Genomic DNA, 14,081 nt, shown 5'->3' with positions numbered 1-14,081 from the left:
GTGTAGTAAGCTGAAAAAGTGGTCTTATTTTTGAGTTTGGCATCTTTGCTTTGGATATTTAATTATAATTTGCTTAAGACATAATCCACATCTCTTGACTGTATCCTCAAATTTACATCAAACAGTTGCTACTTAGCAACATGTAGGAAGGTGACGCTGTTGCTCTAACCTTGTCTGTCAGTTATAAGTGTCTGATTAAAGACTTTATTTTAAAAGTTGCCAGCTTTTTGATAGCTGCTTTTAAATTATAAATGATTTTACTAATTTACAGAGTGAAGATACCCAACAACAAATTATAAGGGAGACGTTCCACTTGGTATCAAAAAGAGATGAAAACGTTTGTAATTTCTTAGAAGGTGGCATGTAAGTATTGGTTATTGCAAAAGAACAGTTTGTGTAAAGAATTTAGCTTGAACCAAAAACTGCTGATTAACATCTGTATGTCAAAGAGCAGTGAAAACTTGATACGCTGTAACTGCTCAAAGTTTAAACGTGTATTATGTCACATTTTGTTAATTGAATTTATTTCATATTATTTTATTTTCATATTTCATATTTCAGATACAGCGCGGAAACAGGCCTTTTCGGCCCACCAAGTCCGCACCGCCCAGTGATCCCCGCACATTAACACTATCCTACACACACTAGGGACAATTTTTTACATTTACCCAGTCAATTAACCTACATACCTGTACGTCTTTGGAGTGTGGGAGGAAACCGAAGATCTCGGAGAAAACCCACGCAGGTCACGGGGAGAACGTACAAACTCCTTACAGTACAGCACAGTACAGTACAGTACAGGATCGAACCTGAGTCTCCGGCGCTGCTTTCGCTGTAAAGCAGCAACTCTACCACTGCGCTAACTAAGATGACCTGTTGGATATTTTCCCAATTAAAGCATCAGTGTAGCTGAATTATTGATCTTTTCCATGTCACAAGTTTTAAAGATGTTCCATTTTGTATTGTAATAATGGATGTTTGTCCTGTATGGCAACTGTGCAAAGCAAAGGATCTTATCAAACAATCTTCCCAAGCAAGATTGAAGTTCCTATCTATCATCTCAACCATGTTGTCCTATCGCAACATAAAACCATATGAGTGCTATGCATTTTCTATTTGGAAAAGTAGTTGATGCTGAAGGACAAGACAGGCCAATACAAGAATAAACTCTGTTAAATAGAATTCAGTGTTGCCTTTCAAGTTATGTATGCACTGAATATTTTTCTGCCACTTACCATGCAACCAAATAATGTATTGCTCATTTTAAAAGCTAGAGTCAGATCCTTCAGCTTGGAGCCCTGCTGACCCATCATCCACCAATTTACATCCAAAATGCTTTTTTCCATTTTCTATTCTCCCTTCATTTTCACTCTGATTCTATTGGTCACCTGCACACTAGGGCAATTTGCAGTGGAGATTTAGCCCCCAAAATTGCTTGCCTTTGAGATGTGGAAGGAAACTAGAGCACCTTCAAGAAACTCACATGGCCATGGGGAGAATGTGCAAACTGCAGAGACAGGACCAGTGGTCAGGATTGGAACCTAGTTCTCTGATGCTGTGAGGTTGTGGCTCTATGAGCTACACCATTGTTTCCTCCTATTTTAAGAATACATAGATATTTCATGTAGTAAAAGTAAGTTATTTTGGTGTTGTGATAAAAGCTATACGTGATTTAACTTGTAAATTGCTTTTGGTAATTTTGTGTGTTTCAGGTTAATTGGGGGAGCAGACAATAAACTTATTTACAGACATTATGCAACTTTGTATTTTGTTTTTTGTGTGGATTCCTCAGAAAGTGAACTTGGAATTTTGGATCTAATTCAGGTATTTGTACAATCTATTGTCTAATTTATTTTTGTAATATCAGTTTTGAGGTATGTGGAAAAGACTGGAGTTTGTGGAATTTCAGGTGATCCATGTACAGGTGCAAGTGGATAATGCTTGCTTTTTGACCTTTGCAATGTAAGTCAAATTGTTGAATGATGACATTGTTTTCTGACAGTGGATTGGGAGTATTTAATTTGTGCCAGTGCACAAAATCCATCTACACAATTCAACATGTAGAAATAAGGAACTGCAGATGCTAGTTTACAAAAAAATAAAAATTGAAAGGTAGATGCAGGTTAAAAAAAGCATTTGTCCATTTCTGTTTAACCTTGGATGTTGAGAAGTAAAGTGATAGGATCTCTGCAGCCATTGTCAATATAAAGTTATTTTTTAGTTCACTGTAACTAAATCATCCCGATCACCTTATTTGTTCTGACTTCAGCTACTGCATGGAATTATGTACTTTTATATCTTGGAACATTATACTAATAGGTGTTGTCAGTTAGTGCTATATTTGTTCTTCGTATTGAAGCATTGAGAAAACAGTGCAGTTTTGGTAGTAATCAATGAATCTCAAAGGACCAATAAAATTAGAGGATTTTGAAAAAGAATTCTATATTTCTATTTAATGATTGAAGAACTGTATTGATATATTTGATTTTAAGTTTCCGGTCATCCTTTAGGATATTTTTATTCTGACATGATTGGTTAAGCTACAGTTTCAACAGGTAACGTAGCCATAACAATAGGTCAACTTGTGGTGCAAGTAAGGAATGGGTGTTAAATTTGTAAGCAGCGACATTAAGTAGTGGTAGGTTGTTGCTCAGTACCTAGCTTAGGTTTCACAGAAAGGCTGATAAATTAATGAGTACGGTACTGGATGATAAGCAGGGTAATAACCAAAGTGCCAAATTGGTCACAGGGGTGAAGGGTTGGATTCAAGTTATCCACTGTGGACATTCTCAGCCATTGTATAGTCAATAGGATAGATGTGGAATGAATGGCATTTGTCATAATGAGTCCATTTCATCAACTTTCATTGTACATCTGTTTTAATCTAGTTAAATTATTTCCATAGTACTTCACAAGCATGTTAAATTTTGAACCAAGTCACATGAGTCATTAGGACAAGTGAGCAAAGATTTGGCCAATGCTGGGTTTCAACAAGTTGTTGAACACATGTTCTTGAGGATGTTCTTCCTAACTTGTCTGCAGGTAGCTTATAGACCTTGATGTTGAAAAACATTGTTACTTGAACAGTTGCTTATTGAAGTTTGGCAAATTGTTTTGACATTTGTAAGGGAGTAATTTTCAGCAAAATTGATAATTGGGATCAAGTCTTCAAGGATGACTTGCTTGCACCAGTAAGGTCCAATTGGGTTTGGTAAGTGAATCACCCCCATTATGTGCTATGCCTGCTTTTCAAAAAGCCATTTTAGCAAATTTCATGTTAAGTGGTTTGTTGGTAAGTACTGGTAATATTAATTTCCAATATTTGGGAATGATTTTCTCTGCACTGTTCCCTGCCATAAATATGTATGGGTCACTGGCAAAATAAACGTGCAGAAAACTTAAGTCTATTCCAGTTAATGTGAATAAGAACGCAAGGTTTTCTTGCGGCTCAGTCTGCTCATTGTCAATGATTGTGAAAACGACAGCTAATCAGCGAGTTCGGTATTTCAACTGAGCATGCGCCGGGCATAGGTTGCAGGGGCGAAACATTCTCGCCGGCTGATCTGCTGCGTGTATACAGGCCTGCGTTTCATCCGTATATTCCAGTTTTGCTTCGTAGAGGTAAGAAAATACTGCTTTAAAAAATATTAATTAGGTGTATTTATGGTTAATTTGTACAAGACTACAATGATTTTGTAGGTTTTATTGCTTTATGCTTCGGTGAGTGAGCGAGATCATTACGATTTTCTTTTGCTGTTCGTGCAGCGATTACACAACTGCAGAGATTAGCATCCAGCAGAGCAGTTTGTCTGATCAAACCCTCCCTATAATATCACCCGGTAGACACAAAATGCTGGAGTAACTAACCGGGACCGGCAGCATCTCTGGAGAGAAGGAATGGCTGACATTTCAGGTCCCGCTGAGTTACTCCAGCATTTTGTGTCTATCTTCGGTGTAAACCAGCATCTACTGTTCCTTCTTACACGTTAAAAAATCCCCACGCTTGGTGCTTCATTGTGGGTTACAGAGCTCCCTGCCACCCCAGGCAATGTCACAAACTCAATGGACAATAGACAATAGGTGCAGGAGTAGGCCATTTGGCCCTTCGAGCCAGCACCACCATTCAATGTGATCATGGCTGATCATTCTCAATCAGTACCCCGTTCCTGCCTTTTCCCCATACCAGCACGGTGGCGCAGCGGTAGAGTTGCTGACTTACAGCGAATACAGCGCCGGAGATTCAGGTTCGATCCTGACTACGGGCGCCGTCTGTACAGAGTTTGTACGTTCTCCCCGTGACCTGCGTGGGTTTTCTCCGAGATCTTCGGTTTCCTCCCACACTCCAAAGACGCACAGGTATATAAGTTAATTGGCTGGGCAAATGTAAAAATTGTCCCTAGTAAATTGTCCCTAGTGGGTGTAGGATAGTGTTAGTGTGCGGGGATCGCTGGGCGGTGCGGACTCGGTGGGCCGAAGGACCTGTTTCTGTGCTGTATCTCTAAATCTAAATCTAAAAAATCCACCGACTCCACTATCCTTAAAAGCTCTATCTACCTCTCTCTTGGATGCATTCAGAGAATTGGCCTCCACTGCCTTCTGAGGCAGAGAATTCCACAGATTTACAACTCTCTGAAGAAAGTATTTCCTTATCTCCGTTCTAAATGGCCTACCCCTTATTCTTAAACGGTGGCCCCTGGTTCTGGACTCACCCAACATTGGGAACATGTTTTCTGCCTCTAACGTGTCCAACCCCTTAATAATCTTATATGTTTCGATAATATCCCCTCTCATCCTTCTAAATTCCAGTGTATCCAAGCCTAGTCGCTCCAGTCTTTCAACATATGACAGTCCCGCCATTCCGGGAATTAACCAAGTAAACCTACGCTGTACACCCTCAATAGCAAGAATATCCTTGCTCAAATTTGGAGACCAAAACTGCACACAGTACTCCAGGTGTGGTCCATTAGGGCCCTGTACAACTGCAGAAGGACCTATTGGCTCCTTTACTCAACTCCTCTTGTTATGAAGGCCAACATTCCATTGGCTTTCTTCACTGCCTGCTGTACCTGCATGCTTCCTTTCAGTGACAGATGCACCAGGACACCCAGATCTCGTTGTACGTCCTCTTTTCCTAACTTGACACCATTCAGATAATAATCTGCCTTCCTATTCTTACCACCAAAGTGGATAACCTCACACTTATCCACATTAAACTGCATCTGCCATGCATCCGCCCACTCACACAACTTGCCCAAGTCACCCTGCAACCTCATAGCATCTTCCTCACAGTTCATACTACCACCCAGCTTTGTATCATCTGCAAATTTGCTAATGTTACTTTTAATCCCTTCATCTAAGTCGTTAATGTATATTGTAAATAGCTGTGGTCCCAGCACCGAGCCTTGCGGTACCCCACTAGTCACTGCCTGCCATTTTGAAAGGGACCCATTTATCCCCACTCTTTGCTTTCTGTCTGTCAACCAATTTTCTATCCATGTCAGTACCCTACCTCCAATACCATGTGCTCTAATTTTTCCCACTAATCTCCTATGTGGGACCTTGTCGAAGGCTTTCTGAAAGTCGAGGTACACCACATCCACCGGCTCTCCCCTGTCAATTTTCCTAGTTACATCCTCAAAAAATACCAGAAGATTAGTCAAGCATGATTTCTCCTTCGTAAATCCATGTTGACTCGGAATGATCCTGTTACTGCTATGCAAATGCTCCGCAATTTTGTCTTTTATAATTGACTCCAGCATCTTCCCCACCACTGATGTCAGACTAACTGGTCTATAATTTCCCGTTTTCTCTCTCCCTCCTTTCTTAAAACGTGGAATAACATTAGCTACCCTCCAATCCACAGGAACTGATCCTGAATCTGTAGAACATTGGAAAATGATCCCCAATGCGTCCACAATTTCTAGAGCCACCTCCTTAACTACCCTGGGATGCAGACCATTAGGGCCTGGGGATTTATCAGCCTTCAGTCCCATCAGTCTGCCCAACATAATTTCCAGCCTAATGTGGATTTCCTTCAGTTCCTCCGTCACCCTAGGATCTCTGGCCACTAGAACATCTGGGAGATTGTTTGTATCTTCCTTAGTGAAGACAGATCCAAAGTACCGGTTCAACTCGTCTGCCATTTCCATGTTCCCCATAATAAATTCCCCTGCTTCTGTCTTCAAGGGACCCACATTTGCCTTGACTATTTTTTTCCTCTTCACATACCTAAAAATGCTTTTACTATCCTCCTTTATATTATTGGCTAGCTTACCCTCGTACCTCATCTTTTCGCCCTGTAATGCCTTTTTAGTTATCTTCTGTTGCTCTTTAAAATAGTCCCAATCCCCTGGCTTCCCACTCTTCTTTGCTATGTTGTACTTCTTCTCTTTTATTTTTATGCTGTCCTTGACTTCCCTTGTCAGCCACGGGTGCCTCTTACTCCCCTTAGAATCTTTCCTCCTCGTTGGGATAAATTGATCCTGCAACTTCTGCATTATTCCCAGGAATAGCTGCCATTGCCGTTCCACCGTCTTCCCTGCTAGGGTCTCCTTCCAGTCAATTCTGGCCAGCTCCTGCCTCATGCCTCTGTAATTCCCTTTGCTATACTGTAATACTGACACTTCCGATTTTCCCTTCTCCCTCTCAATTTGTAGAGTAAAACTTATCATATTGTGTTCACTGCCACCTAATGGCTCTTTTACCTCGAGTCCCCTTATCAGATCAGGTTCATTACACAACACTAAGTCCAGAATTGCCTTCTCCCTGGTAGGCTCCAGTACAAGCTGTTCTAAGAATCCATCTCGGAGGCACTCCACAAACTCTCTTTCCTGGGGTCCATTACCAACCTGATTTTCCCAGTCTACCTGCATGTTGAAATCTCCCATAACCACCGTAGCATTACATTTGTGACATGCCAATTTTAGCTCTTGATTCAACTTGCACCCTATGTTGAGGCTACTGTTTGGGGGCCTGTAGATGACTCCCATTAGGGTATTTTTACCCTTACAATTCCTCATTTCTATCCATACTGATTCCAGATCTCCTGATTCTATGTCGCCCCTTGCAAGAGAGTGAATATCATTCCTTACCAACAGAGCGACCCAACCCCCTCTGCCCACCTGTCTGCCTTTTCGATACGTTGTGTAACCCTGAATATTCAGTTCCCAGCCCTGGTCCTCTTGTAACCATGACTCTGTGATTCCCACAACATCATACATGCCAATGTCTAACTGAGCCTCAAGCTCATCCACTTTATTTTTTATACTTTGCGCATTTAAATACAAGACTTTAACTTCGGTATTCACCTCGCATCTCACACCGGTCACAATTGGCCCTAACCTTACTCGCTTATCCCATCTAGAACTTCCTTTCCCATTTATTCGAGAGTCCTTTGCAATTTCTCCTGTATTCGCTTCCCCTTTAACTCCATCTTCATATTCCCAATTTGTTAACTCCTCCCCCCCACTACTTAGTTTAAAGCCACACGTGTAGCACTAGCAAACCTGCCTGCCAGAATGTTGGTCTTCCTGCTGTTAAGGTGCAACCCGTCCCTTTTGTACAGGTCACCCCTACCCCAGAAGAGATCCCAGTGGTCTAGAAATCTAAATCTCTGCTCCCTGCACCAGCCCCTCAGCCATACATTCATATCCACGATCTCTCTGTTCCTGCCCTCACCAGCACGAGGTACAGGTAACAGTCCAGAGATAACCACCCTGGACTTCCTACTTCTCAGTCTTCTTCCCAACTCTCTAAACTCACGTTGCAGTATCTCCTTCCTCTTCCTCCCGATGTCGTTCGTGCCCACGTGCACAACTACTTCTGGTTGATCGCCTTCCCTTGCTAGGATGTTCTGAAGCGGCCCGTGATGTCTTGAACCCTGGCACCAGGGAGACAACAGAACATCCTCAAGTCCCGCCTGTCGCCACAGAATGTGCTTTCCGTACCTCGGACAATGGAGTCACCCACTACTATGGCTCTTCCTGACTTCGGTCTCCCCGGTCAAGTCTCCTTGCCTGGATTAGAGCCACCAACCTGTCCGCCGCTCGGATTGGAAGCGTCTTCTGCCGCGACAGTTCCCAAGAGGGTGTACCTGTTTGCAATAAGCACAGCCACCCTCATTCCACACAAACCTCGCTCTTCTTCAGCCCTGCGCCACTCCCGGGGATGGCGGTGCCAGCAGAGGCTGTGTTCAGCAGCGCTGGCTCCCTATAGCCGGTTGTCTGGGTCTTGCTCCCTCAATCACACCCCCGCTGTGCGTTTCCGACAGGCTCAATCCTCACAACCAGTGCTGCCGTGAGAATGGTCCACGGGACAGGCGGGCATACACCTGTCGGGTGCAGGTCCGTCAGGTTACAGGTTTTGCAATTGGAAACGCGCAGCTGGTGTAACTCAGTGGGACAGGCAGCATCTCTGGAGAGAAGGAATGGCTGACATTTCAGGTCGAGACCCTTCCTGTAGGGTCTCGACCTGAAATGTTAGCCATTCCTTCTCTCCAGAGATGCTGCCGGTCCCGGATAGTTACTCCAGCATTTTGTGTCTACCGGGTGATATTATAGGGAGGGTTTGATCAGACAAACCGCTCTGCTGGATGCTAATCTCTGCAGCTGTGTAATCGCTGCACGAACAGCAAAAGAAAATCGTAATGATCTCTCTCACTCACCGAAGCATAAAGCAATAACCTACAAAATCATTGTAGTCTTGTACAAATTAACCATAAATACACCTAATTAATATTTTTTAAAGCAGTATTTTCTTACCTCTACGAAGCAAAACTGGAAATTACGGATGAAACGCAGGTCTCTATACACGCAGCAGATCAGCCGGCGAGAATGTTTCGCCCCTGCGACCTATGACCGGCGCATGCTCAGTCGAGGTACCAAACTCACTTATTAAAATGGTACTAAACCTAGCAATCAGAAGCTACCTGTATCATCATCAATTATATTCCCCAAATCCTATCCTCTCTTAACCCCTCTTTCAAAGGAGTTCAGCTATGTCTTTTTTTATTTTGTCTTATTCTCTACAGTCCATGTCACAATAATCCCCATCCCAATGTTATTTTGTGAACCTAGAATTTGTTATTGAATGTGGAGAATTGTTGCTGTCATTGTCCGCATCTGCTTGTTTCACTTTCAAACTGGAAAGGGTACAGAGAAGATTTGCGAAGATGTTGCCAGGACTTGTCATTAATCTCATTAATGTCATTAATGACTTGGATGAAGGGATTAAAAGTACCATTAGCAAATTTGAAGATGATACAAAGCTGGGTGGTAGTGTGAACTGTGAGGAAGATGCTATGAGGTTGCAAGGTGACTTGGACAGATTGTGTGAGTGGGTGGATGCATGGCAGATGCAGTTTAATGTGGATGAGTGTGAGGTTATCCACTTTGCTGGTAAGAATAGGAAGGCAGAGTATTATCTGAATGATGTCAAGTTAGGAAAAGGGGACGTACAACGAGATCTGGGTGTCCTAGTGCATCAGTCACTGAAAGGAAGCATGCAGGTACAGCAGGCAGTAAAGAAAGCCAATGGAATGTTGGCCTTCATAACAAGAAGAGTTGAGTAGAGGAGCAAAGAGGTCCTTCTGCAGTTGCACAGGCCCCTAGTGAGACCGCACCTGGAGTACTGTGTGCAGTTTTGGTCTCCCAATTTGAGGAAGTATATTCTTGCTATTGAGGGCGTGCAGCATAGGTTTACTAGGTTAATTCCTGGAATGGCGGGACTGTCATATATTGAAAGACTGGAGCGACTAGGCTTGTATACACTAGAATTTAGAAGGATGAGAGGGGATCTTATCGAAACATATAAGATTATTAAGGGGTTGGACACGTTAGAGGCAGGAAACATGTTCCCAATGTTGGGTGAGTCCAGAACCAGGGGCCACAGTTTAAGAATAAGGGGTAGGCCATTTAGAACGGAGATGATGAAAAACTTTTTCAGTCAGAGAGTTGTGAATCTGTGGAATTCTCTGAATACATTCAAGAGAGAGCTAGATAGAGCTCTTAAGGATAGTGGAGTCAGGGTGAATGGGGAGAAGGCAGGAACGGGTTACTGATTGAGAATGATCAGCCATGATCACATTGAATGGCGGTGCTGGCTCGAAGGGCCGAATGGCCTCCTCCTGCACCTATTGTCTATTGACTAGTCTGTGGCAGCTCCCAAGGGTCGGGTCATACCACTACCGACCCCTCAGCACGGGAATGGACTGGTCCAGCGGGGAGGCCCTTATCTACGGGTATAAAGGATGGGGTTTTAGGCGTGATCGCTCTCTGGCAGACTCGACTGGTCTAGAGAACCCATTAAACACATCGCTCCCGAAATACCCGGCTCCTTGCCTTTATTTCGAGCTTTTTCGATGCGCCACAATTGGTGACCCCTGACGGTCCATTGCTGACATAATGGACTCAAAATGGAAAGCCGACCGTTCGTCTGGCTCACAGGCCGACCAGGCCACATCTGTCGACGCGGTTTCCATCAAACTGCTGACATTCTGGACCACCCGGCCTCGCGGAGGCTCAGTTCCAGCTGTGGGGCATCACGACGGACGACACCCGCTTTTTCTACCTGGTGGGAGCCCTTGACTGGGACACGGCCGAAGAGTTCGCAGTGTTCCTCGAGGACCCCCCGGCCCACGATAAGTACCTTGCCCTTAAGGAGCTGCTGCTCCAAACTTATGGACTGATGACATCTGGGCCCTCGGCAGGCGCGCGGAAGCGCTGTAGAAGGCGCGCCATAATGACGTCAGCGCGCTAAACGTCACTCGAACAGCGCCCGATTTCCTCCAGTCGGGCAGGGGAGCTGTGGAAGGAGTGACAGCTGCCGCCCGGAGGCCTGCGAGATCGCCCCCTGTGGCCATTGCGGGTCCTGCACATGCACCTGCAGTCCCACACCAGCAGGCTCCAGCCAGCACCAGCAGGAGGCACTGGTGCTATTACCACCAGCGTTGGGGTGCTGCAGCCCGACACTGCTGCCAGCCGTGCATGTTCCCGGGAAACGCCGGGGCCGGTGGCCAATAGTCCCCGCGGCGGCCGGCCAGATTCACCGCCTCTTCGCCTGGGATCGGCGCTCCAGGGGCCGCTTCCTCGCGGAGCTGAGCGTCCCGCCCCCTTCGCTGCTGGACATTCGTTCTGGAAGCGGGGGCCCGTCCTCACCGCTGCAAACGGAAGCCACATCCGTACTTATGGGGTCCGTACAGTGCACATCGTTTTCGGCTATTGCCATTTCACGTGGCAGTTCACAATCGCCAACGTCTCCCAGCCGTTGCTCGGGGCCGACTTTCTGCTGTCTCATTCTCTCCTGGTGGATGTTAGGCAGCAGCGCTTGGTCCACGCCGCCACGATGGAGCCCATCGCGTTGCGTCTGGATGAGCCCGTTGCACGCCCGCTGTCGTCTGTGGACTCCTATTTCGCTCGGGTTCTGGCGGAGTTCCCGGAAATCATGACCCCACAATTCCGGTCGTCGACCCCCAAGCACGGGGTGGTCAATTTCATTATAACTACCGGCCCACCCCTCCACGCACGTTCACGTCGACTGCCGCCCGATAAGCTACGTCTGGCACGGCAGGAGTTCCGCACGATGGTGTCCTTGGGGATCGTCCACTCTTCCAACAGCCCATGGGCGTCCCCACTCCACATGGTACCAAGGCAAACGGGGGCTGGAGACCTTGCGGGGATTATCAGCGGCTGAATGTCGCTACCGCCGCGGACCGATACCCCGTGCCCCACATCCAGGACTTCAACACCCAGTTGGCCGGGGCTACAATATTCTCGAAACTAGATCTGGTGCAGGGCTATAACCAGATCCCGGTCCACCCGGAGGATGTGCCCAAGACGGCAATTATCACGCCGTTTGGAGTGTACGAGATCGTATGGATGCCTTTCGGCCTTAAGACGCCACGCAGGCATTCCAATGGTTGATGGACGGCGTGTGTCACGGGCTTGATTTCCTGTTCGTCTACCTCAACGACATCTTGGTAGCCAGCCGCTCGCGGCAAGAGCACTGTGCCCACGTCCGGCAGCTCTTTCAGCGGCTCAGCGAGCACGGGTTGTCTATCATCCTCGCCAAGTGCCGCTTTGGTGTGACCACAATTTACTTTCTCGGCCACCGTGTGACTTTGCAAGGCACGGTTCCCCTGCTGGACAAAGTCGACGCCATCCGCCTTTTTCTCCGTCCCTCCTCGGTGTGTGGCCTGCAGGAGTTCATCGGCATGGTGGCTTTTTATCACCGGTTTCTGCCATCCGTGGCCCACGTCATGCGGCCGCTATACGAGCTGCTGGCGGGTAAACATAAGGATGTCATGTGGACCGACGAGGCGGTAACAGCCTTTGACGGCGCGAAGGAGGCCCTGGCTCGGGCTGTGCTGCTGGTTCACCCATGGGAGGATGCCCCGACAGCCCTTACAGTGGACGTCTCAGAGTCGGCGATTGGTGCCGTGCTGGAGCAACTGACGGACAGGGGTTGGCACCCCCTGGCCTTCTTGAGCCGGCACCTCAACAACGCCCAAAGGAAATACAGCGCATTCGACCGCGAGCTCCTAGCTCTGTACCTGGCGGTGCGCCACTTTCGCTATTTCCTGGAGGGCCGCCTGTTCACCGCGTACACGGACCACATGCCGCTCACGTTCGCCTTGGCAAAGGTTTCCGACCTGTGGTCCGCTCGACAGCAGCGCCAATTGCCGTATTTTTCAGAGTACACCACCTCCATTCGCTTCATCGAGGGGAAGGAAAACCGGGTGGCCGACCCGTTGTCTCGCCCCGCCGTCAATGCTGTTTTCGAAGTGGCGCCCGGCATTGATTATTCTGCCCTGGTGGAGGCCCAGCTAACGAACGGGGAGATGCCCGCCTACCGGACTGCCATCTCTGGCCTCCACCTTGAGGATGTCCCTCTCGGCCCCGGAGGAGCGACGATATTGTGTGATGTGTCGTCAGGTGAGCCGCGCCCCATCGACCCTGCCGCCTGGCGCCAGAGGGTGTTCGAAGTGGTCCACGGGCTGGCTCACTCATCCATCCGGGCGATGACGGCACTGGTAGCTGCGTGGTTCATGTGGCACGGTCTGCGCAAGCAGGTTGACCACTGGGCCCGCACCTGCATTCCGTGCCAGACGGCGAAAATCCAACACCACGTCCGGGCGCCACTCCAGGAGATCGGTCTACCCCGCCGGCGTTTCGACCACCTGCACGTGGACATTGTGGGCCATCTTCTGCCGTCCCAGGGCATCACACACCTCCTCACGGTGGTGGACCGCTTCACGTGGTGGCCGGAGGCCATACCGCTGGCCGACACATCCACAGCTACATGCGATCGGCACGGGAATGGACCCGTCCAGGGGGGCGGCCCTTAGCTGCGGGTATAAAGGACGGGGTTTTAGGCACGATCGCTCTCTGGCAGACTCGACTGGTCTAGAGAACCCATTAAACACATCGCTCCTGAAATACCTGGCTCCTCGCCTTTATTTCAAGCTTTTTCGACACGCCACAAGTCTGAGCTATAGGGAGAGGTTGAGAAGGCTGGGACTCTATTCTTGGAGTGCAGGAGGATGAGGGGTGATCTTATAGAGAAGTGTATAAAATCATGAGAGGAATAGATTGGGTAGATGCACATAGTCTCTTGCCCAGAGTAGGAGAATCAAGGACCAGATGACATCGGTTTAAAGTGAAGGGGAAAAGATTTACTAGGAATCTGAGGGATAACTTTTCCACACAAAGGGTGGTGGGTGTATGGAACAAGCTGCCACAGGGAGTAGTTGAGGCTGGGACTATCCCAATGTTTAAGAAACAGTTAGACAGGTACATGGATAGGGCAGGTTTGGAGAGACATGAACCAAACTCAGCCAGGTGTAACTGGGACATGTTGGCTGGTGTGGGCCGAAGGGCCTGTTTCCACACTGTATGACTCTATGACTTTCATTTTGCCAAGCACTTGTGCTTGGTCCATGTAGACCCCCTGGAGCTTCCGGTTGCTAACTTCCCTTCTCAATCCCACACTAATCTTCTTGTCCTGGGTATCCTCCATTGTCAGAATGGGGGGACACACAAATTGGTGGGACAGGATCTCGCTTGCCTCCATACAGTATGAACATT

At 47.3% G+C, this 14,081-nt stretch overlaps 1 protein-coding gene across 2 annotated transcripts in view; it reads left to right on the top strand.

Annotated features, from left to right (window-relative positions):
- The window catches only part of ap3s1 (adaptor related protein complex 3 subunit sigma 1), a 59,025-nt gene that overhangs the window by 18,481 nt on the left and 26,463 nt on the right, over positions 1 to 14,081 (top strand). For both annotated transcript variants that reach the window (XM_078396318.1, XM_078396317.1), the window contains exons 2-3: positions 272 to 363; positions 1,713 to 1,824. In XM_078396318.1, the coding sequence (XP_078252444.1) occupies positions 272 to 363; positions 1,713 to 1,824 (204 nt within the window). The remainder of the gene's footprint in view (positions 1 to 271; positions 364 to 1,712; positions 1,825 to 14,081) is intronic.

Source organism: Rhinoraja longicauda, chromosome 3 (genome assembly GCF_053455715.1).
Source record: "Rhinoraja longicauda isolate Sanriku21f chromosome 3, sRhiLon1.1, whole genome shotgun sequence".
NCBI classification, from domain to species: Eukaryota; Metazoa; Chordata; class Chondrichthyes; order Rajiformes; family Arhynchobatidae; genus Rhinoraja; species Rhinoraja longicauda.
This window is presented reverse-complemented; position numbering and strand designations above follow the sequence as displayed.